A 25,920-nucleotide genomic window follows, 5' to 3' on the forward strand; every position below is an offset into this window, starting at 1 on the left:
AATTACATGTAAATCTGAAATGTCGTAGACTACAAATTGCAAGAATAGATCACTTTGGGGTCATATGTTAACAGAATGTGTTATTTAGCCTATTAAACAAAAACAATGTTCCATGAGAGAATTAGGCAGGTCTGATGCTGAAAAATAAAAACATTTATTGCCTAACTACTGACAACACTACCTAGATTTGAATTTAGTTCAACTACCACCAAGCTACTGCAAAATGTAGTTAAATTACTAGTCGAACAACATGTAGTTTACTTCTCCCCAACACTGTATTCAACTTATACCCAATACCTATTTTGTGAGTAAGGAATCTATTTACCACAACATGTAGTAAATATCAATGGTGGGTGTTCACAGCTGGAAACCCTGTCCTACTGGCAGTGAAACATTAAGAATACCAGTGGGGTCCATACCTGAGTCTGCAGCGTGGCCAGTTGTTTCTCCAGGTTCCTGCGGGCCTCCTCGTCCTCCTCCTGCTGCTCCTGCAGGGTGCTCTTGTCCTCCTCCAGCTGACGGATACGAGAGCTCAGGTTCAGCTTCTGACGAGTCTCCTCCTGGAGCAGCTCCTACACACACGCACGCACGCACACACACACACACACACAAAAGACGCAAAGACCCAACAGTAGTTAAACATCACTTACAATGAGACTTGTTGGATGGAGACAGTGATATGAAGTTGTTTTTACAGCAGATTGGCATTAGTTACAAGTATCTCCAATAATGAAGCGTCATCAAAGGACATTTGCTTCCATAGCATATTACAATACCTCCGACTTCGATTTCAACTATTAGAGCATGTAATGACGTATAAGGAGTCTCTGCTCACCTGTGTGTCCTGTAACGCACTCTCCAGGCCGGCTGAATCCTTGGCCAGCTTGATTCCCTTCTTCTCAGCGTCCTCCAGCAGGGCGGAGACAGTGTCCAGCTCCGTCTACAGACAAAGGTCTATAAATATCTCTTCATATTCACATGAAAACATATTCCCTCCCATTTTGAGAAACCAATTGACTTCAACACATAGTGATGACGACAGACAGACAGCGTGGTCCGTTGACTTGGCCTCTAACCTGTAGTTTGTGTGTGCGGTCGGCCAGTTCTACTTTAGCCCTCTCTCCCTCGGTGGCTCGGGCCATGAACTCCTGCAGCTGAGCATCCATCTTCTTCCTCTTTTGTTCTGACTCGGTCTTGGCCTGCTGAAGCCCCTTCACCTCGCTCACCAGCTCCTTGTTGTCACTCTCCAGGGTACACTTGTTCTTCTCCAGGTTGGACTTGAACTGCAGCGGAAAGAACGGTGAGAGGGGTTGTGGTATACATTGGGGAGATGAGAGAATTTTACAGAGGGTATGTTGGGTAGGCCCGTCCTCTTGGCCGGCTTAGCAAAGAAGTGATAGCATAGTGTTACTACTGTATGAGATGACGTTATGTTGACAGGTCTATTTTCTCAGGTGGCGACCAATGATGTATATATACATTAGATGACAAATAGGGGGTGCTGTGTTGAAGCCACCATGCCTCCATCTTGGGAGCGTAAAAAAATAGTTTGGAAGCCATAGAAATGCATTTATTAATGTCTACATTCGTGTTTGCCACGTATACTCTATTAGAAACACCTTAATGCATACGTTTACATTTTATTGTGAGCTAAATATACATTTTTTAAATGAAAATAAAATATATAAACACTGTATACTTTTTAGAGATTACTAATGTTACTGTCCCCATGACAACATACTTAAATACATGTCATTATGTCCTTGAAACATTTCATTTAAATACTGTAGAATTCCATTCATTCCCATGGAGGACTTCTCCTACTGGGGAGTGTCAATATGGCCGACCGGTGGCTTCAAAGCCTCTCAATGGCCAATACATATCATCAGCAATCCATGGTTTATATACATCATTGGAGGAGATCCACCCTCTTGACCTGCTAAACATGTGGTGTTACTGCTGTATAACAACGTTATGGTTGGCAGGTGTCATGTCTGATGGTGGACCTAGCCTCTAGGCCTGCTAAACATGTAATGAGACATGTTACTAGATGATTGACAGGTGCATTGTCTCTGATTATAGACCCACCCTCTTGGCCTGCTCCAAATTCTCAGACAGCTCCTCCAGGGCGGTGGAGTGTCTCTGTCTCATCTCCTGGACCTGAGACTCGTGGTTCTTGGTCTCCTCGTCGATGGCCTTCTTCAGCTCAGCCACCTCCTGCTCTCGCTTGGTCCTGAGAGGAGAGAAAGGAGAGGAGAGAGGGGTTAGGAAGGAAGGTAGACCCATAAAAGATGTGTGTGTCTCTCCATAGCCCTCATGCAGATACACACGCAGGTACTTTGCCAAACTATGACAGTGCCACTTTTTCAGTGCGACCCTACACCGGTTCTTTATCCATTTCTAGAAGCACCGAATAAACATATTGGGACTACAGTAAACATATAAGCGTATCACTGCAGCAGAGAGCAGTACATCTGACAAGCAGTGTCCCAGTACCTGAGCTCCTGCTGGGCAGCGGTGGTATCCAGAGTGTCCTCCAGCTCAGTCTTCAGAGCCTCCAGCTCCTCACTGAGGTCCCTCTTGACTTTCTCTGCCTTGTTCCTGGACACCTTCTCTGACTCCAGGTCCTCCTGCAGCTCTGACAGCTGGGCCTGCAGCTCCCGCACAGCTTTCAGAGCGTTGTTCTTCTGGGCCACCTCTTCATCACTCCTGGTTACACACACACAAAAAAATAATCAATTCCAAAATCAATTCCAAACAACAACATAGAAATCATTAGATTAGCTAGCTAATGCCAGGATACATTCCATTTCAATGAAGAGGTGAGAAATCATGTTGTGGGGCGTTCATCTGAGCAGTGCTTTTATAGTACCAGAGATGTCCAAATGTTAGGATCATTTTGGGTAAAACCATGGTACACAAAACTGCTACATGAAATCACTGCACATTCTCTAAATCCCCAAAAATGGCTGATCATTTCAAAATCATACAGGCCCTAGCAAGTGAGACTGCGGCGTGGTGACAAAATCCCAGTGAACACAGGGTGGCAGTGTGATCGACCTTACAGCGAGTGAGCTCATGAGGACCAGTGTGTGTTAGTCAGCCTGCCGTGTGTGTGTTTGTGTGTGTGTGTCTGAGCAGTGAGTTTCTTGACCGTGTCTGTCTGTGCCTTTCTCTGTCAGTAGAAATGCCATTGCGGGCGGGGCCATAATGAGATTGAATATGTGTTGTTGCTGGCAGTCAGGCTAGATTAAACTACTATTAGTATTATTATTATGGATTCTGACACATACTCACTCTAATATATCTACCCCTGGATTGTTAATTGGACTCGTTCTGTCATTTCTTGATTTGATTTTTCATTATTTGTGTATGTGTATTGTGTTTGAGAGACATTCTACTACACTGTTGGAGCCAGTAACATAAGCATTTCACTGCACCTGCTATAACACCTGCACATCTGTGTACGCGACCAATACACTTTGATTTGACTCCTGAGCCCTGCCTGCATTCCTTAGACATTCCTGCGTCAGAGCTTCTGAAGAGCCCTGTCCCTTTGCCAGGACCAAATAATGACTCCATGTCCAATTAGGTATTACACTGATGAAGCCATGGATAACAATATAGCTACTAATGAGACATTATAGTCAAATAACAACTGTCCAGACTATGGTAATTCAATAGCCCTACAATTATAAACAGTCATAAAATTCCAACTGGAATACTGTAGCCTAAGTAACGGTTTAATCAACTAGCCTATGACCAAGTAATGATTTCAGAAGGTCATTTAGGGGATACTGTTTCCATTGGCCTACAGTTTACACCTGAATTCGCCACTGTCTACACCTGAATTCGCCACTGTCTACACCTGAATTCGCCACTGTCTACACCTGAATTCGCTACAGTCACCACCTGAATTCGCCACATCTAAATTATTGGACTTCACCTTCATGCCAATGACCTCTGTTGCAGCCAGAGGAGGAGCTCATTAGTATGTGGTCTCAGTTTCCCTAATCAAAAGGGACGTAATTGAACGTGACACCAAATGTGTTGCTCATGAATATTTTCCACTAAATTAGGTCTGAATTGGCTTCGGATTACAAAGAATGTTAAATGAACAATCAAGCTAAATTGAGGTAATACTTGGATGCAAGTTGACATTTTCTCCTTCCAAGAGACGGGTCTTTTTCAAGCCATACCCGGTAATGTTTTCCTTGAATCCAGCAGTCCTGTTCAGAAGCTGTTAAAAATAAACGTCTGTGAAGTACAAACAGATTCCGTGACCAATTCCCTCTGAGGTGTGAGACGATCCGTCATGGCTGCCATGCCCAAGCTGAGATTCCTTTTCCTTTCCGTTGGGAAATGCAGTGAGAGACTTGGATGGGGCACATCATCAATCTCTATCAATCTGCCTCGGAGTGTGCGTGTATATTATGTCTCTAGTGAGGGTGATAGCCAGCATACCAGCACGCACTGCACTAAGGAAGGCATTAGTTAAGTTTAGAGTGAACCGATGCCACTGAACAACTAAGCAGCTGGACTGTGTGGCTGCTTTTACATATTTAGTTCAAAGCAACATGAGGGTATGGGCTCTCATGAAAAAATACTATAGTATACTGTGGTTAAATAATATTGTATTCACTGTAGTGTTTTTGCGGACTTTACTGTAGTGTACTGTAGTATTTACAATCTACTGCACTGTTGGAACTAGTAACGTAAGCATTGCGTTACTGCTAAAACACCTGCAAATCTGTGTATATACTATAGTCATTACTGTCGTGTTTTTGTGGTCTGTAGCATACTGTAGTATTTACTATACTACAACATTCTATACTAAATTCTACACACGATCGAGGGATTCTATAGTGTGTACTATAGTATTCTACAGTATACTACAGGATTCTATAGTAAGTACTGTAGTATTCTATAGTAAACTGTGGTATTTTTTAATGCGTGTGTGTGCCTGCGGGGTCTCAACTGCTTGGGCCCTGTAGAGTGGACTGTTGCTATGGGGACAGGCGATGGAAGTGGGAGTATGTGTGGGTGCACATCTAGCCGGTATGGTTTACTGGACCACAGTAGTGGCCGGGCAGGTTGGGCCGGTTGCCATAGGAACAGGCAACATGCGCAGTGCAGGCCTGCATGGTGGGCAAAGCTAATCTAGTCATCATCTATTATAAGGTGAATGCACCAATTTGTAAGTCGCTTTGGATAAGAGCGTCTGCTAAATGACTTAAATGTAAATGTTATTGATCCAGGTAGCGTTCACATAGTGCATCCACCATTTCATTCACCGTTTCAAAACATTTTCTCTTGTATGGTGCAAACTGAACACAACCCATGAATGTTATTGAGAATCCATTTTGGGGCTGGAGGGGGAGTATCTCACCTGGACAGAGCGGCCTGTAGCTCCTCCTCCTTCTTGGCCAGCTGGATCTTGAGCTCCTCTATCTGGGCCTGCAGCTCAGCTATCTGGTCCTGGAGGTCCGTGGTCTCAGCGTCTAACTTCCTCTTGGCCTTCTCCAGCTCCTGGCGACTCTTCTCCTCCTTCTTCAGGCGCTCTGTTGACACACACACACACGTACGCAGACAGACACACACAAGGTGGAAGGGCAGAAGGGTCAACCAAACGATGAAAATAGATGTTGGACCAGCACTCAAAAGTATCCACACGAACATTCCACTTAAGCAGAAGTAACCAGATTCTTCAGCTTGGTAAGCCATTAAGTCATTGTGGTGTCCGAACTGAAATGGAATTCCTATGCATTTGCAGAATCACATTACCAGAGAAGTCTTAATCTTATCTAGTCTGTAGTCTCATCTTAATGTTATTATATGCAGTTGAACGTCTGCCATGTTGAGGGAGTTACAGTAAGTTCTACAACTTTCCTCGATTCCTTGCATCATCAAAAGGCTTTGGAGAAGAATGCCTGACGGGAAGGACCGTGGACCTTCTCCTCCAATGAAGGTAGAGAAAGAGAGCAAGGAAGAAAGCGAGCAAGGAATCGAGGAGACCAATTGAGGAAGAGCCACAGTGAAGCCTTTACCTTCCAGGTCGACCATCATCACCTCCTGCTTGTTCTTGACCTTGCCCAGGTTCTTGGCCTTCTCCTCCTCCTCCGTCAGCTGGGAGGTCATCTCGGCCACACGGTCGTCCAGCAACTTCTTCTCCTGTTGGGTGGAGAGAGGAGAGGAGAGATGTAGAAAACAGTAGAGAGGTTTAACAACAGGGGTCTGCAACATGTGGCTCCAGAGCCGCATGTGGTTCTTTAGCTTCCCCTTCATGGCATCTTGTAATAAATAATTTGTAGCAGATTAAGATCATCTTAAAAATCTCTACTATTTCCTGTACCCTTTAGGGTTCTATACAGGTCTAATACCTAATTTATGCCTTCTGCTTCAATCAAATGCCCGCTACCATGCGCACAGGGTTCCGCGTTCAGTGTTGGCAGGGGACATTCGATATTACGTCTTCTGGTTTTGTTCGAGAGGACTTAGCGGACGGTGTGGAAGCAGAAGGTGTAAATGAGGCTTAAGTGTGCAATCTTCTCTGACCTTGAGGAACTTGGAGTTCTGATCCTCCAGCAGTAGAATGTCCTCCTCCATCTTCTTGATCTTGGCCTCGGCCGTCACCTTCTCCAGCTGCAGCTTCTGCCTGGCTGCCTCCTCCTCATCTAACTGCTCCTCTAGATCCTATGGATAGACAGTGGACATACCAACAGAGACACTCAGTATCTTCAGCACAAGGACATGTATTGCAATGCTGAAGTTATCAATAGTTTTAGTGAGAATGAATTCCATCTAAACCAACATTAACTCATTAACTGATGGTGTGTGTGTGTGTGTGTGTGTGTGTGTTTGTGTGTGTGTGTGTGTGTGTGCGCGTGTGTGTGTGCAGGTGTCCATGCTGCATCCATATGTGCATATATGGGTCTCTCTCTGACCTGGATGTGGGACTGCATCTTCTTCTTCTCGTTCTGCATGCTCTGGTTCCTCTCCTCCTCCTCCTCCACTCTAGACTCCAGGTCGTGGAGTATCTCCTCCAGCTCCTGCTTCTTAGCGGCCAGGCGGGCCCTCATCTCCTCCGCCTCGGCAAACAGCTCCGTCTCCGCCTGCAACTGCTCTGCAAGGATGTTCTTCTCCTCTAGGAGCTGCGGGGGACACAGAGGATAGAGAGCAACGTTTACCTACGCTTCTTTTCTAGATGTTATTCGATTAGAATGTCGAAAGGTCAAATCTCCTCAAAAGCCTATAACAAAGGTGCTATCTAGGACCAAAAAGGGTTCTTTGGTTGTCCCCATAGGAGAACCCTTTGAAGAACCCCGTTTGGTTCCAGGTAGAACCCTTTTGAATTCCATGTAGAACCCTTTCCAGAGGGTTCTACATGGAACCCAAAATAGTTCTACTTGGAACCAAAAATGGTTCTCCTATGGGGACAACAGCAGAACCCTTTTGGAACCCTTTTTTTCTAAGAGTATACTACTCAACCTTCAAACCCAGTGGCTGGACTTCTACTACACAGCATGAACTTTGGAAGCCAACAACATTCAGAATGGCTGGAGTAAGTTCATATGTTGTTTTATCTCCAGCAGTGCATATTTCAGAAGAATAGCTAGATTGACGTATGGAACCATGGTATTGGGTTCAGGTACGGGCTCCAGGTAGTAACTCACCTGTTGGTGTTTCCTCTCCATATCCACCAGCTCTCCCTCCACCTTGCTCTGTCTCTCCTTCACCTTGACCAGCTCCTCGTCTTTGGCCTGCATCTCCTCCTCCTGCCGGGTCACCTGGAGCAGAGGCTTCACCTGGAAGGGAAAAGGGAGGAGGGTCCCATCAAGGTCAGGGGAGGGAGGAATGGAAGAAAGGAATAGGATAAGGTGTAGAGAAGTGGTCATGTGAATCCTGTTAACAGTGGGTGTAGATGTGGTCTCACAGCACTCTCCACCAGTAAAACCCCCCACTCACCTTGGTGAAGAGTCTCCACCACTGCCAGTGGCGCAGCTTGAGGTAGGCAGCACAGTTCCTCTGGAGGACCTTCAGAGCACTCAGCTGCTGCTGCTTCTTAGCAAACGCCCTGAGGAGATGCATAATTAAGAGACTGATATCACATACAGCTTTACTTTCACTACTTAACTTGGCCACAGCTGTATCCCAAACCATAACACACACAAGATCATTGTGACTTTATACAATTTTAGCAACTTCATAACTTATCTGTACTTATGCCCCATTTTTGTGAGTTGCAATGAAATCAAAGGGCATGAACATGCCTCAGTAATGAGGTGAACATTTAAACTTACTTGATTGAGTGATAGGGGACAGGCAGTGGGGCTGCTGAGTCATGGTACTTACTATGTAAAGTGATTTGAAGTCTGGAAAGCCTGGCTATATAAATATGATTTCAGTTATGAATCAATTATTAATCCTAATGACTCACTTGCGTGCCAGGTAGCCGCGGCAGACAGACTGGAAGTAGATGATGATGTCAGTGATCTTCAGGTCTCTCTCCTCCTCCAGGTGGGCCAGGACTCCGGTCCTGAAGAAGATCTTACTCTGGCCGATACGGAACAGGTTGGGGTCCAGTTCCAACGCTCGGATCTGTTACAATACACAGGAGAATACGAGTAAATGAGGAAAGTCAGCATGCAAATCAGATCTTCGTTGTTTGTCAATGGTACCATTTTAAACAGGGTGGTGCATTGACACAACTCATATTTTCATGAGTTTCAACACTTTTGCGTATTGTGTTAGTTAATAGATAACATTGAAAGCCCTTTACCATCCTCTCGCAGGCCTGTTTCCCGTCCATGAAGCCCTTGGGGATGGCATTAGGGGTCAGGATCTCGTACCTGGGATAAATAGAGAAGTATTAGGAGTTAACACACTGGCATATGCCCAGAGATCACTGTAAGTGAGGGCAGTCTAGTCGGCTCACAGTGAAGACAAAGAACACAAGCACAATAGTTATGTGTCCTGTTTCCGTGGTTACCTCTGTCTGAACTCCTGGAAGACGATGCGGTTGGGGAAGCCCTGTCTGCAGATACGGATCCCCTCCAGAACTCCATTACACCTCAGCTGGTCCAGAACCAGATGGGGCTCCAGCTTACCAGCCTGACATGGGAGAGAGACAAAGTGAAGTGTTGTAAATAAATAATGCAAAAACCTGGTACAGGTGTACAAGCAAAGACTATTACCTATTAACCTTGTGTCTACAGAAGGCCTAGCAATATATACTCAGAGAAAACCCTGAAATGAAGAGATCAATTCAAGTCTCACCCCTTCTTTTGGCTATAGTATAGAACAGGTGGCCTGGTATAGTTAGACTGTCATGTAAAGTATGACAGGATATACTACTCACCTTCTTCTCGTGGTTGGGGATAATACAGCGGACGAAGTTGGGGTTGGTGTTCCTCAAGGTGGCCATGAGCTTGGTGAGGGACTCCTTGTAGAGCTGGCCCACCGTGCGGAACATGCCCTTCTTGGTCTTGTAGGTGGCTCCGAACGTCGTCTCCGCCATGCCCGCCACCTGGTCCAAGCCCACGATGCGGTCCACTGGCGAGAGAGGGAAGGAAAGGGGGTTAAAAGGGGGGGGGGGGGGGGGGGGAACTTGGAGAGAGGTGTTGGGAGCTAAATCACAGACAGACAGACACAGGATGCCGGGAGTAGCAGCAGCCAGCAGCAATGTGTGTCAGCTGCAGGTGTAGATAGAGGTATGACTGGCAGCCTCTGTGGATTTGTGGGCATGGGGCAAGGACAGGGCAAGAGGATCACCTAAAACTGTAGTCCCGGACAAGCACAACTGATTCAACATGTCAAGTAATCATCAAGCCCTCGATGAGTTGAATCAGGTGTTTTTATCCGGGGCTACAACAACGATGTGTGCTGTTGGGGGTACTGGAGGACTGGAGTTGGGAACCACTGCTATACAGTATACATGCTTGGTTCCAGGGTCTGTATTCGTAAACGTTCTTCAGGCTCGGTACAGCTGATGAGGGGAGGGATGGTTGCTAGTCTTCTTGAGCACTATGTTCTCACACTACTCCTTTCAGCAGTCATTCAAAGTGACAACCTTTTAGGATAACTACAAATGAAAGGCCTATTCTTTGGTATGAAACAAAAGGCATTGATTTCACAGCCTGGGACCTTTCGTACACGTTGGCTTTTTTCAACATATTAGCATAATCTGACAGTCAGTCAGATCTGACATCATTTCATATCCATAACTTCAGATTCACAACATGCCTTGTTTTATTTTGGTGTGTCATTATTGCTGGGCTGGTGTGTTGACAAGCGTCATATTTACAACACGTTGCATGAAACAGTTTTGATAGGAGGCATGCTGATGAATTAACAATTGTTTATCCAAGAGTCCATACAGGTAATTTATCAAAATCAAACCTCCAACTGTGTTATTAGGCTCCTAGGGTTTCAGGCACTCCAGGAATGTCCTACAAAGTTCCAGACTTTTTGCATTCAGTCTGTAGATATTGTACCACTGTCACACCTGCTGTGTATCAACGTCTATAGTACTGTAGAATCGGGCCAAGAGAAATGCCAAATACTACATGTGGTTCCAATTCTCTGCTACTTTGAAAAAATAAAAGGGGGAAATGAATGCCATTAATCTTTCCTCAGTCAAGCTTCAATTCTTTAATTCCCTTTACGCTTAAATATATGCCTTGGAAAGGGAATACAACCCTTAATAAAAAATACAGATTTCAGAAAGGAGAATAGGCTTTGGTTCGAAATAGTGAATAACCAGTGCTCTTAACCTTTCCACCATACTGTAAGGAAGCGGTCGAAATGTACACTATTGTTACCCGGAGGAAAATGGGGGAGGGGCATGCTTTTTCAATTTCAGTCAGGGGGAGGGTTTAGTATTTTTGTATTTAGTCCAGGGGAGGGTCATGTCATTTGGAATCGATGTCATTTGGAATGTCATACACTCATAGATTAAAGTTGCTATCTAGAACCTAAAGGGGTTCTTTGGCTGTCCCCATAGGAGAACCCTTTGAAGAAGCCTTTTTGGTTCCAGGTTTCAGAACCCTTTTGAGTTCAATGTAGAACCCTTTATACAGAGGGTTCTACAAGGAACCCAAAATAGTTCTACCTGGAACCAAAACGGGTTCTACCTGGAACCAAAAAGTTTTATTCTAAGGGGACAGCCGAAGAACCCTTTTTTCTAAGAGTGTATTGCTCAGTGTTTGAGAATTAGTTGCTTATTATATCTGGATGTGTGCCCAATGCTGCCCCTCATCCCTGATTCTCTGCTTGGTGCGCAATAGCAAGTGCCACTACTGTAGTCTCAATAAAATGATCCATAGACTATACTATATGCCTAGGCTATATGAAGAGCATGCTTGGAAAAGCACAGAGCAACATTATATTTCTCATAAAATGTACTTCCTTCTCAAGTTTTTGATCGCTGGGATGGTGTACAACTAGGCTACACTCGCAATCAATCAATCAAATTGATTTATAAAGCCCTTTTTACATCAGCAGATGTCACAAAGTGCTTATACAGAAACTCAGCCTAAAACCCCAAACAGCAAGCCATGTAGATGGCTAGGAAAAACTCCCTAGAAAGGCTCTGAGGGGTAGGCCAGTCCTCTTCTGGCTGTGCCGGGTGGAGATTATAAGAGTACATTGCCATTAAGGCCAGATTGTTCTTCAAGATGTTCAAATGTTCATAGATGACCAGCAGGGTCATATAATAATAATAATAATAGTGGTTATAGAGGGTGCAACAGGTCAGCACCTCAGGTGTAAATGTCAGTTGGCTTTTCATAGCCGAGCATTCAGAGGTCGAGACAGTAGGTGCGGTTGAGAGAGTGAGAGAGGGTTGAATTACACACTGCAATTGATAGGCCGGCCTGCCCTGCTCTTGTTGATGTAGGCCTAAAGTCTTTTGTGCAGCCTAACCAATGGTGGCACTTCAGGAGGCAAGTCAAAGGCTTCATCCCAAAAATGCTATATTTGTGTGCGCGGACTAGCCCTGCTGATGTCCTGTTCAGTTTGAGAGGCTTAGCGTGAAGATGAGAAGGAGGTCCGGAGGTAAGCTTGCTACTGCTATAATTGATTTTTAATAAAAAACAATGTTTCATTGCCCATAATGAAGCTATTTATCATAGTTACTGACCTCACAATAAGCCATATTCAAGTAATTTACATACAGTAGCTTACATTACGATGAAGCTGCAGCCACGGAGATGGACAGCGCATGGGTGCTGGAAGGCTAATTCAAGTACTAATTCATTTAAACGATCTTCATTTTAATTTGACTTTAGGCTACTAACAACAAGAGGGCTTTGTGTTGGAGACGATTTCTTCCTATTCAAGAAATAAGAGGTAGACCTACCTGTTAGACAGATTAAATTATAGTCTACTATCCATACACTGTCAGCCAAGTCCTTCAGTCACCATACACTTCTTAAATATCTCAGTGTCAGTGAAGAGCTTGGTGTATTAAGTTAAAACCAGGGCTCAAATTGAGGTGGTATGCAAGGGTAGTGTGGATTTTGTTAAAGAAAATGGCATAGGCCTACCCCTTGCTAGGTTAATATATACACTGCTCAAAAAAATAAAGGGAACACTTAAACAACACAATGTAACTCCAAGTCAATCACACTTCTGTGAAATCAAACTGTCCACTTAGGAAGCAACACTGATTGACAATAAATTTCACATGCTGTTGTGCAAATGGAATAGACAAAAGGTGGAAATTATAGGCAATTAGCAAGACACCCCCAATAAATGAGTGATTCTGCAGGTGGTGACCACAGACCACTTCTCAGTTCCTATGCTTCCTGGCTGATGTTTTGGTCACTTTTGAATGCTGGCGGTGCTCTCACTCTAGTGGTAGCATGAGACGGAGTCTACAACCCACACAAGTGGCTCAGGTAGTGCAGCTCATCCAGGATGGCACATCAATGCGAGCTGTGGCAAGAAGGTTTGCTGTGTCTGTCAGCGTAGTGTCCAGAGCATGGAGGCGCTACCAGGAAACAGTCCAGTACATCAGGAGACGTGGAGGAGGCCGTAGGAGGGCAACAACCCAGCAGCAGGACCGCTACCTCCGCCTTTGAGCAGGAGGAGCACTGCCAGAGCCCTGCAAAATGACCTCCAGCAGGCCACAAATGTGCATGTGTCAGCATATGGTCTCACAAGGGCTCTGAGGATCTCATCTCGGTACCTAATGGCAGTCAGGCTACCTCTGGCGAGCACATGGAGGGCTGTGCGGCCCCACAAAGAAATGCCACCCCACACCATGACTGACCCACCGCCAAACCGGTCATGCTGGAGGATGTTGCAGGCAGCAGAACGTTCTCCACGGCATCTCCAGACTCTGTCACGTCTGTCACATGTGCTCAGTGTGAACCTGCTTTCATCTGTGAAGAGCACAGGGCGCCAGTGGCGAATTTGCCAATCTTGGTGTTCTCTGGCAAATGCCAAACGTCCTGCACGGTGTTGGGCTGTAAGCACAACCCCCACCTGTGGACGTCGGGCCCTCATACCACCCTCATGGAGTCTGTTTCTGACCGTTTGAGCAGACACATGCACATTTGTGGCCTGCTGGAGGTCATTTTGCAGGGCTCTGGCAGTGCTCCTCCTGCTCAAAGGCGGTGGTAGCGGTCCTGCTGCTGGGTTGTTGCCCTCCTACGGCCTCCTCCACGTCTCCTGATGTACTGGCCTGTCTCCTGGTAGCGCCTCCATGCTCTGGACACTACGCTGACAGACACAGCAAACCTTCTTGCCACAGCTCGCATTGATGTGCCATCCTGGATGAGCTGCACTACCTGAGCCACTTGTGTGGGTTGTAGACTCCGTCTCATGCTACCACTAGAGTGAAAGCACCGCCAGCATTCAAAGGTGACCAAAACATCAGCCAGGAAGCATAGGAACTGAGAAGTGGTCTGTGGTCACCACCTGCAGAATCACTCCTTTATTGGGGGTGCCTTGCTAATTGCCTATAATTTCCACCTTTTGTCTATTCCATTTGCACAACAGCATGTGAAATTGATTGTCAATCAGTGTTGCTTCCTAAGTGGACAGTTTGATTTCACAGAAGTGTGATTGACTTGGAGTTACATTGTGTTGTTTAAGTGTTCCCATTATTTTTTTGAGCAGTGTAGGTCCCGTGACCAAATGATTAGGTACCTATACCATAACTACTCTCTGGGAAGTGGAATACATTGGTCTGAAAAGCCCGTATTATTGTTATGTTGTATTTTCTTCATTGTGTAATCATTAAATAATTTAAATTGAACAAAACAATAATACAGGCTTTTCAGACCAAATTCAGTCTAAGTAGGCAGTATCTAATGCTAACAGGAGTAGAGCATTGCTGAAAGGTATTGCCATCCATTAGCCTATTGACTACTATACTAGTACTGAGACATAGACGACCAACAATGACATGCAGCCTAGAAGCGATGGGAGCCTCTGTATGGAGGTAGGCTTCACCATGCTGCACTGCTAAGCCATGGATCTACATCAGCATGTCATAACATAAAACGTCATCTATCTCTATGAGCAACGCCATGCTGCGCTGCTAAGCCATGGATCTACATCAGCATGTCATAACATAAAACGTCATCTATCTCTATGAGCAACGCCATGCTGCGCTGCTAAGCCATGGATCTACATCAGCATGTCATAACATAAAACGTCATCTATCTCTATGAGCAACACCATGCTGCGCTGCTAAGCCATGGAACCTTCTACAGCTACAGTCATAACATTCACCTGGAGGCTCATCAAGACTAGTGACATTGTTCTGTATCTCTACGATACAGAGAGACAGGGGGATAAAAACACCTGACAGAAGAGAAAATAAAAACACAAAAAGGCAAAAACATAAACAGAGGTTAGTTAGTAGGCTGAAGTCCGACTGATTACTATTCATATCATGTTAGCTAAATAAGCAGCAGACATTGTACATTGACAATCCCTAAAACAAATAGGCCTAAATGATGATGAATGAACCAATCTAAGTAATCATAACTGTTCATCATCAAGCCAGTGCTAACACATTCCTTCTCTGTTAAACATGTGGACAGGACGGGGGACATGACTTACCATCTTTCCAGAGCTCGGACACAAACTTGTCAGTGGACTGGTTGAGCAGCGTGGCCACGTTGTCATTCAGGGGGTCCATGTTCTTCATCAGCCACTCATCTGCCTTGTAGTCCACCTGGGGAGGTCGGGAGAAGGTCAGAACCATCCGGGCCGTGAGAGATATAAGCAATAATTGCCCTTCCGGGATGAATAAAGTTTATTGGATTGAACTGTCGGAGAGTGGTGATATACAACTAAATGACTGTTGAGGTTCCAAATTCATTTCACTAGGGGTAACATAAGACTCCAAATCATTCCAGGAAAGTATGTTGTTTAAAGACGACGTCTGCATAATATAGAACAGATGTGGTTACGCTGTACTGCAGGACTGCTTGCACGGGAAAGGGCCCGGGTCTCTACTGCGCAACACTGACTGGACGCTAGAGAAACTAGCCAAACCTCCTCCCACGTATCTGATACATAAAACCAGGATGATACTCCTGAGGAATTTGAATACCACAGAGGAGAAGTTGTGCATCTAGAGTGATACAGCAGTCAGAGGTTGATGGGAACAGAATAGGGGCTAGTGATGGAACAGACATGCCTCAGGACACATTATAACAGTGGCTTTCCAAAAGGACCTGGTGTGCCTCCAAGACCACTACAGGGGAAAACCTCGGAGAAATCAGAAGATCTGGAAGGTCTAGAAGTAAGTCCTGCAGCTTGAAAGGACCTGGTGTTCCTCCAAGAACACGACAAGCCAAAGGCTCTGGGGTCTACAAGTAGTGCAGATGACGTAATCCAAAGTAACTTGTAAGTGGATACATAAAAATAGCCCCAAAAACTGCCTCAGAGGGAAAAAAATGGGTCTATAATCCACCCCAGTGTATTGTACATCTTAAATCTTTGACTCTCAATAGTTTTCTGCATTTTTACACCAATCTTTGGGTTACATTTTTATTTATTTTTTACTATCCCTTAAACTATCCTCCACCACCTATGTGTAATCTCACCGGTCCGTACCTTGCCAGCGTAGTGGATGATGCAGAAGTCAGCCTTGTCCTTTAGCTGTCTGGGCTTCTGGAACTTGGAGTGGGTGCCCTGCTCCTGGACCAGCTTGTCGATGAACGTCTTGTCCGTGGCCTTGGGGAACCAGCACTCCTCATCCAACAGAGCCAGTACACCAGGAGGGTTCGCCTGCAGGATGACAGCACACAACAGGCCCGTGTTCAATAGGACGCCGGGGAAAAACGGAAAACGAATTGTTTTAGTTAACTTTGTTCCGTACCGATTCACTCTGTTTCAAAGCGCTAGCTGCTCATTGAACATGACCCAAGTATCGACAACAGCACAACACCACAGGACACACACACAGATACACTCACTAAACGGATACTGACCGGCCTCTCGATGAGGTCGATGCAGGGCTGCAGGTCCAGGCCGAAGTCGATGAAGCTCCACTCGATGCCCTCCCTCTGGTACTCCTCCTGCTCCAGGACGAACATGGTGTGGTTGAACAGCTGCTGCAGCTTCTCGTTGGTGTAGTTGATGCACAGCTGCTCAAACGAGTTCAGCTACAGGAGAAAGGCATACAAATTGATTTGATCTTTTCAAACTTTTCACAAACTCAAGGAACTTTGTCTCAAAAGTGAAGAAAGCAGTAAGATGGACCATTTCTTAATTCATCCCTAGGCGGAAATTGATTTGTAAGGAGATTCAGATATGCGAAATCAACAAGACTACATTATTTCATTTATGAAACACCAATGAATACCACTTCTCCATAGCCAAGATTGTGAGATGCCTTCAGCTCATACTGGCACCGGTAACCTAGTGCTTTTTACAGTCTTTGTTCTGAACTATGTGGGTTTTGTCTTTTTAACCAATAAGCCAAAACAATAACTGCAGCTGATTGATTTTTGTTTGCTATGACTAAATTGATCCCAGGGATCGTGATTTATTTTCCTGTTCTTTTGGCTCAACATTACAACGCTACAGCCAAAGCTCTTAGTGGGGGAATAAACAGCTGCCACAAACCAGAAGGGAAACAGACATGTTGGGATTTCAGCACAAGATTTAGTGATCTTGGGATATCGAGTGTTCTATCGATGACAAGGTTCATGTCAACAATGTCTGAACTCGCCTCTTGTTGAACGAGCCTCGCACGATAACTATGGTCTATCAAGTCATAGATCAACTAATGACCTTGGTGTGAATGATATAAAACTAAATGAGGATGACACCCAAGAGGCATTTTTAGAAGTGCTGAGATTCCCATCATTGACCTTGAGGAGGGAATGGGTTCAAAGTGCAATTGGTCCACAGGATAAACGATCAGCTGTTTCCCAAAAATGTCAATCAGATCATTTTCCCACGAAAAACGTCCTTAGACCATTCAGATGACCAGTTCCATAGACAGGATGAACTAAGCCAAACCAAGTCCCCTCTCTCTTCTCTAGCTGTTTTCTCTGTATCTGGAAGAGATGGAGAGACCTTGTGGAGGCCTTATTTGCCATGTATTTAAGTACCTGTGGAGGCCTACGCATTTAAGTACCTGGAAGATCTCAAAGCCAGCGATGTCCAGGATGCCGATGAAGGAGGCCCCCTGGCGTTTGGTACGGTCCAGGGCCTTGTTGATGCGGTGGACCAGCCAGCGGAACAGACGCTCGTACGTGGCCTTGGCCAGAGCCTCCACTGCAAAGTCAGCCTAGAGAGAGAGAAAAAGAGAGAGAGGGGTGGGGGAGAGGTGGAGAAAGAGAGAGAGAGAGCGAGAGAAATATGCATTCCTTATTAGATTGTCTTTCTCTGGTATGACTTGGCAAGTGAGTCTGCCATTCTCAGCCTTGGGGTCGCACGGCTAGACCTCTCTATTGTTATAAATCTAACACAGGACGGGAAACACACCCCACAGTACTAACATTATCCTGATCCAGAGTCAGCAGTACAGTGAGTCCATAGAGGGGTGATGAGTGAAGCAAGGAGAGCTTCTGTGGTGTAGTGTGTGTTTTACCTGTTCTTTGGTCTGGGCCTTCTGGACGTAGTCTCGTCCCACCTTGATCCTTGGAGACAGGATGGCCCGCGTGAACTCCATCACGTTCAGCCCCAACAGGTGGCACAACTTCTGGGCCGCTGGTAGAGCAGAGGAGGAGGAGGAGGAGGGAGATAGAGGAGGGGTGAAAAAAGGGAAAACAGTAGTAACATTAAACGTTCGTTCTCAAGATGTGATTACAGACAACACAAGTAACTTTACAATACTCAAATATCCCTTACATAGACTTAAAGCAGTAGCAGGGAAAGAAGTAGCAACATTTGAGGAGTTAAATGTTATTGGGATATGATTATATATATATATTATATAGACCCATAAACGCCAGTGAGTTGGAAAATAGTAAAAACCATGTAGACTTTCCACCACCGCTTGAGACCACCATAAAATACATACCACTGGCAGCAGGCCACAGCTCCACATGGTCGGTAGCTAAGAATTACATTCTTCCGCTTCTGCCAGAAGTTGCTCACATTTGACCGTTAATGGTAACGAATAATAAGTAAGACCTGAAGGGAGTGACTGCCCCCCCCCTGCCAGTCCAGTACCTCTAAGGTATGCCTGGAGCAGACCTGGATCCAAATACTATTTGAAATATTTCAAGTACTTTGAGCATTGGCTCTAGTCTGTCTGGAGTGTCAGGAGAATGGGGTTTGCACTTTTAGGACTTTTGTATTGGTTCCATTGCAAAATGCAAGCTCAACCAACCACAGCTTAAGTATTTGAAATAACTTAGGTCTGGACTAGAGCTCAGGGTAGGGGGTAGTTAAACACACAGCTATTTAGAACACCCGTGGGTTAACAACACAGACTTGATTTAAGACGTGTCAAAGCGCCTTTTATGATATTTGTCTTTGGATCTGGGGAGATGATTGAATTTTAAATATTTGTCACAGCGGGAGCTTCTGGAGAGGTAAGAATGATACATGTGCATCATTTCCAGGGGCAGAGTTGCCAGCGCAGAGCCTGCTAAACACATCTGCTTCTGTCCTAGATCTGTTTTCCACATTTGGTAATAACTGGCTGGGCCACGGCATTGACACGCACTTGCTACCCTCTCCTCTTTAAATGCCAGGAATGCAGCAGTAACACACGCAGTTGAGGCAACGTTTTCGTTAGTTTTTTTCTTCGAAGTAAAGTAGGGGAGTAAATCTGAATAATGATGTTGTTTGAAGGTGGGTGACAGGGCCAGGAGAGATGGGAAGGTTAAATCGTTAAGAGTTCTGACGTCTGACTCGGGCTGGTTAGCACAGGTCTGGGAGGAAGATGAGGAAGAGAAAGATATGGTCTGAACGTGAGAATGTGAGGAGCTTCCTTGACATCAATACATGCGACAACTGCCAACTACCTGTGTTCTCAGGCATAGAGGCCTGGTCTGAGTTCCTCTCCTTCTTGAAGACGACGTTCCCAAACTGAAGCACGGAGGAGACCACCTTCAGCATGGCTGCAAGCACAGAGAACGTTATCATAAACTTACCATGAACGGCACACACTGCTCTGTGTTTGTTGCAATACTTGGAACTGTTATGAGCATGTAAAGTTATAATAATTACTGTAAAGCTGTAAAGTGTTGATGTAAAAAGGGCTTTAAAAAGTTGAGACAGACAGACAGACAGTCAGTCAGACAGATGAGAGTGAGGATGGTGGTACCCAGGATCTCGTCGTGGGAGAAGCTCATGATGTGCATGGCCTCCATGGTCTCCTGGAAGTTGTCTTTGTCCTGCTGACCAGGGACGGTAATGTTGCCGTTGGACAGGAAGCGGTAGCTGTTGAAGCCCTCCAGGAGCAGGTCCGCTACACAACAGAGGAAAGGGAAATGACGTTGAGATTAGAGGTCGACCGATTAATCGGGGCCGATTTCAAGTTTTCATAACAATCGGAAATCGGTATTTTTGGGTGCCGATTTTCCGTTTTTTTTTTTTTTTTTTTTAAACACCTTTATTTAATCTTTATTTAACTAGGCAAGTCTTATAAGAACACACTCTTATTTTCAATGGCGGCCTCTGCCTCGCCCGTGGACGAGGCAGAACGACAGATTTTTAACCTTGTCAGCTCGGGGGATCCAATCTTGCAACCGTACAGTTAACTAGTCCAATGCTCTAACACCTGATTACATTGCACTCCACGAGGAGCCTGCCTGTTACGCGAATGCAGTAAGCTAAGGTAAATTGCTAGATAGCATTAAACTTATCTTATGAAAAACAATCAATCAATGACTGTCATTGCTCCAATGTGTACTTAACCATAAACATCAATGCCTTTCTTAAAATCAATACACAAGTATATATTTTTAAACCTGCATATTTAGCTAAAAGAAATCCAGGTTAGCAGGCAATATTAACCAGGTGAAATTGTGTCATTTCTCTTGCGTTCATTGCACACAGTGTCAGGGTATATGCAACAGTTTGGGCCGCCTGGCTCTTTGCGAACTAATTTGCCAGAATTTTACGTAATTATGACATAACATTGAAGGTTGTGCAATGTAACAGGAATATTTAGACTCATGGATGCCACCGTTAGATAAAATACGGAACGGAATAAACGTTTTGTTTTCGAGGTGATAGTTTCCGGATTAGTCAAAGGTATATGGTTTAGAGAGAAATAGTCAACGCGTTATAATTCCTGTAATAACGTGCGGCTGAACTTGAAAGGGGTTCCTTCATATTTTACCGTTCATGTCTTCCATAGAGAATGTCTTGATCTACTTCATATAAGGTCTGTGTTTCGCGGAGGAGCAGACTGACAGGGGACCATGCAGACAAGCTCTGCTTTCTGCACTACAACCCAAAACTTCTTAACTGGGAATATTGAAGACCCATGAAAGCTGGTGGTTCGTTTTAACATATGTTCTCATGTTATTTGAGACTAAATTGATTTTATTTATGTATTATATTAAGTTAAAATAAAAGTGTTCATTGTTTGTGTGTGTGTATTATATATATATATATATATATATATATATATATATATATATATATATATATAAATAAATATATATATATATTTTTTTTTTTTATATCTGTATCAGCTTTTTTTGTCCTCCAATAATCGGTATCGGCGTTAAAAAACATAATCGGACGACCTCTAGTCGAGATAGGTGGTCCGAGGTCACAAAGGACAAAAGGCAAACATGCATTTTTGACAGACAGGTGATGTTATTGTGATACTAGCTAGTGAACGACACTGAGTCTGAGTGGGTTTCAAGACACCTCAGGCCAACGGCTAGAGAAACAATGTTCTGCATGTCAGAGGGTGACTATTCTTTACAGAGGCCATATGGGTCCGGGTCGTTGAAGTTATGCTGATGATACATATCAGACTACTTACACCTGAGATGTTCTTCCGCCCCACACAGCAGCTGGTAGAAGATGTGGAAGGTGCGCTCGTCTTTGGCTTGGCGAACAGCTCTCGATTTCTCCAGTAGATCTGTCCCATCACAGTCAAGGAAGGGCAGCCTTTATACAGTAAAGAAAGATATTAACCCACTAGAGTAGATTTATGCTGCCCCGCGGGAATCTAATTAGCATAATACAACAATTCCCATCAAAATCTGTCCGTTTATGTAAATGATTAATATCATAGCTTGCATGGAACATTTAAGCTAGCTGTTTGGAAAGATACAAGTTTCAATGTTGGCCCCGACGATGTATCCGGTGACATCAAAGTTGATCCGGATGAACTTTCCCTGCCGGGAGAGAAAAACAGAAGGTGAGAAAAGCAGACAAACCATATCACTCTATTGTCCTGGGGTCTGGAGTAAACCACATTCCTGTTGATCTCTACTGTCCTGGGGTCTGGAGTAGACTACATTCATCTTGGTCTCTACTATCCTGGGGTCTGGAGTAGACTACATTCATCTTGGTCTCTACTATCCTGGGGTCTAGAGTAGACTACATTCGTGTTGGTCTCGACTGTCCTGGGGTCTAGAGTAGACTACATTAATCTTGGTCTCTACTATCCTGGGGTCTGGAGTAGACTACATTCATCTTGGTCTCTACTATCCTGGGGTCTGGAGTAGACTACATTCATCTTGGTCTCTACTGTCCTGGGGTCTGGAGTAGACTACATTCATCTTGGTCTCTCCTGTCCTGGGGTCTAGAGTAGACTACATTCATCTTGGTCTCTACTGTCCTGGGGTCTAGAGTAGACTACATTCATCTTGGTCTCTACTGTCCTGGGGTCTAGAGTAGACTACATTCATCTTGGTCTCTACTGTCCTGGGGTCTAGAGTAGACTACATTCATCTTGGTCTCTACTATCCTGGGGTCTAGAGTAGACTACATTCATCTTGGTCTCTACTGTCCTGGGGTCTAGAGTAGACTACATTAATCTTGGTCTCTACTGTCCTGGGGTCTAGAGTAGACTACATTCATATTGGTCTCTACTATCCTGGGGTCTAGAGTAGACTACATTCATCTTGGTCTCTACTGTCCTGGGGTCTGGAGTAGACTACATTCATCTTGGTCTCTACTGTCCTGGGGTCTGGAGTAGACTACATTCATCTTGGTCTCTACTGTCCTGGGGTCTGGAGTAGACTACATTCATCTTGGTCTCTACTGTCCTGGGGTCTGGAGTAGACTACATTCATCTTGGTCTCTACTGTCCTGGGGTCTAGAGTAGACTACATTCATCTTGGTCTCTACTGTCCTGGGGTCTAGAGTAGACTACATTCATATTGGTCTCTACTATCCTGGGGTCTAGAGTAGACTACATTCATCTTGGTCTCTACTGTCCTGGGGTCTGGAGTAGACTACATTCATCTTGGTCTCTACTGTCCTGGGGTCTGGAGTAGACTACATTCATCTTGGTCTCTACTGTCCTGGGGTCTGGAGTAGACTACATTCATCTTCGTCTCTACTGTCCTGGGGTCTGGAGTAGACTACATTCATCTTGGTCTCTACTGTCCTGGGGTCTAGAGTAGACTACACCTGTACATAAGGCTGTGATCTGACTGTGCTGAACAGAACAAACCTCTCTAATCTAAACTGGATCCAGAATCAAAGCAGTCATTAATGATTAGCAGAAACGTTTCTTGTCCTGCTGGAATGTTCCTGTGTAATAATAGGAAGATAATAAAAATAAATTCCTCTCCATTGATTTCTCTTCCTTATCATCAAAAGATTCCAGGGAGTTTTCGAAAACTCCCAACAAACACACATGCCAGCTAAATCTGTCTCAAGTGCCAGTTATTTGAGCAAGAGATAGTGAGTGAGATGGCATGAGTGGCTTTTAGTAAGCCACAGAGGAACATACATTATAAACGTAGGGAAGACTTCAAATGAAGCTCGATACGGTCTTGAGAGTGGCATTGTTTTGGGGAAATATGTATACATGCTTTACGTACGAATCGGGACGAGTTGTCATTCTTCACTGTCTTGGCGTTGCCGAAGGACTCGAGGATGGGGTTGGCCTGTAAGAGTTGACGTTCCAATTCACCCTGAAAAAGAGGTGCGGTATTACAGCAAAGCACTGGGTCCAAGCACATATGACCCCTTCCCCAAACTAAATTTTTACAAATAACAAGCACAAAAAAAAATTGGGCCCAGGAGAAACATTTTTCCAATACACACAATGACCCATTTTATGTTCCTCAATGTCAATCTAACAATCACATAGTGTCACACAGACTATTGATCATGAAACATATGTAGGCGGATGGACACTGTTTCCCCAGTAATGTTTATGACCATAAAAACGAGTAGAAAAGAGAGTATTGACAGGTATTGGACAGGAAACGACAGGTATTGTAACGCTGTAAAAGACAGATGTGATCAATGGAACATGTTCAGGAAACCACTTCACAGTCATCTCTGCTCAATGTCCTACAACAGTACGTCCAACTAAAACTAAAGAGATGGAGGGGATAGGGAGAAAGAGATGAGAATCTCATTTCTTTGAATAAATTGGGCGTTAATGGCACGTGTTTCCTGTTGTCTGGTCAGTGTAGAACCTCTGGGTTTGGAATGGAATGGATTAGAACCTTGTTGCTCAGCGGTGGAACACAACAGAACTGCAATGACTCTCTCCACACCGCATATGGTTCAGCTGAAGCTCAACACATCCTCAAGCGAATGTTCAAACCCATCTGGACTCTGGGTTTGCATATCCTCTTTCTACTGTCAGACCAACATCAAAGGCATCAGATCAAATCCAATGCTATTGGTCGCATACACATATTTAGCAGATGTAACTGCGGGTGTGGCGAAATGCTTGTCAAATAACAACAACAAAAAGAAAAGAAATACTCCAACGTTGCTTAGGAGCGAGAAGCAGAGCTGCCATGTCTGTCGGCGCCGTCTTGATGATTGAAGCCATTGTCTAACCATCAAGCCTGCAAAACAACCTAATCCAATCAATCCCTGTTTATACTGTCGAAGTACACAGTACAATCATAAAAAGTACCAGTATAAGACAAACCAGACAAACCAATAAATCTATCCACAGATGTCTCATATATTCCACAGCACACAGCTGTGTTTCAGCGTGGTGGTTTAGGGCGTGTGGAGAGCTAGCTGCTGTGAGCCAGGCGGATGGGTGGGTGCTGGATGAGTTGGGGCGAATGAGGCGACTCAGAGAGGAAGGCCACATCTCTCCAGTTAGTGATAGAGATCCTGAGGAAATGGACTCAATCGTTTAGCACACTGACAGATACTGGGGAAACAGACCTGTTTAACACACTGACACAAGCCAGAGACACACTCAATTCTATACGGAAGAATCTGTCATCATTAGAGATCCCGTTAAGGGAGGGAGGGAACGGTGCTCTGTTCACTTCTCACACCTATCGTAGACCCTATCTGGCTGACTGCCAGGGCGGAATAGAATGTTCAATAGGTATGAAATGGAACAAAACTCTCCAAAATGTAAAGCTGGTATCCAAACTTGTCCAATAAGAAACACTGGTTTTCATCTTCCGTTGCTACAGTATACCCTAATGGACATGACCCTGTGTAGGTGTTTAGACAGGTGGTCCATTACGATCCCATCCAGAAACTCATTCTAGGGTTGGTCATGACTGGGGAATCCAAGATGGCCCACCGAACAAATAACATGGCCCGTATTTTGAGCTTTTCTTTTCTGCGGCTAGGTGGGAATGGGATTTTCCCATTACGTCAAGCTCACCAGACACATTTTGATCGCTCAAGACGGCAGCGTTTTTCCAGGGATGTCTGTGGGATGAGTTAGGGGTTTGGAAATCAGCCTTGCGTTCAGACGTGAGACGCGTAATGTGATCTTTGGCTGCCAGAGCTGGGCCGGAGAGCCCGACTGCTGTTTTCATTGAGTTTTCGTGCTGCTGAAAATGAGGCAGGAATGAATTGAATAAGCCCGTTCCATCCTCGTCCTGCCAGTGGCAGATTGCACAGACGGTTAATTATAGCATGGTCCCAGATCTGTTAGTGCGGTCTTACCATTTCCTATAGTCATTGTCACACTCTGTCTCTATAACGCAGTGCTATATGGCACAACTTGACAACACCACACGCTTCAGAACAAACTAGAACAGAGGACATAATGGAGACTGTTTAATGTCCACAAGCTGCCAATCTCTGCCAAACGCAGTCTACAGACTGGGACCAGACTGGGGAGAGGGTAGGAACAAAGGGGTGAATAAAAAACACCAGCAGGGGTCCACTTTAGGAGCGTTACAAGCTGACCCACATTCCAGCGTTCCGGAGTGTGTTACTCTTGTTCTGACAGATTCCAGAGAACCATCATTGTCATGTAAGGAGGCTAATCACTAGCCCTGCCAACAACTGACAGGCCTGGAAGACCTCCGGGACATGTATTGTACCACATAATCCGGTTTATGTGAGCAAGAA

The 25,920-nt window shown here is 44.8% G+C and overlaps 1 protein-coding gene across 21 annotated transcripts in view; it reads right to left on the bottom strand.

Moving 5' to 3' along the window:
- The window catches only part of LOC129836322 (myosin-10-like), an 83,074-nt gene that overhangs the window by 12,426 nt on the left and 44,728 nt on the right, over positions 1–25,920 (bottom strand). For 11 of the 21 annotated variants that reach the window (XM_055902458.1, XM_055902423.1, XM_055902414.1 and 8 more), the window contains 26 exons: positions 23,445–23,537; positions 21,722–21,785; positions 21,428–21,526; positions 19,751–19,894; positions 19,449–19,544; positions 18,065–18,183; positions 17,609–17,761; positions 16,440–16,628; positions 16,078–16,251; positions 15,076–15,190; positions 14,743–14,814; positions 9,359–9,552; positions 8,990–9,111; positions 8,780–8,849; positions 8,438–8,598; positions 7,966–8,074; positions 7,674–7,805; positions 6,945–7,151; positions 6,556–6,693; positions 6,048–6,171; positions 5,390–5,561; positions 2,497–2,709; positions 2,089–2,233; positions 1,077–1,283; positions 836–940; positions 420–572 (listed from right to left, as the gene is read on the bottom strand). In XM_055902458.1, coding sequence (XP_055758433.1) covers positions 420–572; positions 836–940; positions 1,077–1,283; positions 2,089–2,233; positions 2,497–2,709; positions 5,390–5,561; positions 6,048–6,171; positions 6,556–6,693; positions 6,945–7,151; positions 7,674–7,805; positions 7,966–8,074; positions 8,438–8,598; positions 8,780–8,849; positions 8,990–9,111; positions 9,359–9,552; positions 14,743–14,814; positions 15,076–15,190; positions 16,078–16,251; positions 16,440–16,628; positions 17,609–17,761; positions 18,065–18,183; positions 19,449–19,544; positions 19,751–19,894; positions 21,428–21,526; positions 21,722–21,785; positions 23,445–23,537 — 3,570 coding nt within the window. The remainder of the gene's footprint in view (positions 1–419; positions 573–835; positions 941–1,076; positions 1,284–2,088; positions 2,234–2,496; positions 2,710–5,389; positions 5,562–6,047; positions 6,172–6,555; positions 6,694–6,944; positions 7,152–7,673; positions 7,806–7,965; positions 8,075–8,437; positions 8,599–8,779; positions 8,850–8,989; positions 9,112–9,358; positions 9,553–14,742; positions 14,815–15,075; positions 15,191–16,077; positions 16,252–16,439; positions 16,629–17,608; positions 17,762–18,064; positions 18,184–19,448; positions 19,545–19,750; positions 19,895–21,427; positions 21,527–21,721; positions 21,786–23,444; positions 23,538–25,920) is intronic. The other 10 variants (XM_055902511.1, XM_055902492.1, XM_055902484.1 and 7 more) reach the window with 3 other exon arrangements.

Source organism: Salvelinus fontinalis, chromosome 3 (genome assembly GCF_029448725.1).
Source record: "Salvelinus fontinalis isolate EN_2023a chromosome 3, ASM2944872v1, whole genome shotgun sequence".
NCBI lineage: Eukaryota > Metazoa > Chordata > Actinopteri > Salmoniformes > Salmonidae > Salvelinus > Salvelinus fontinalis.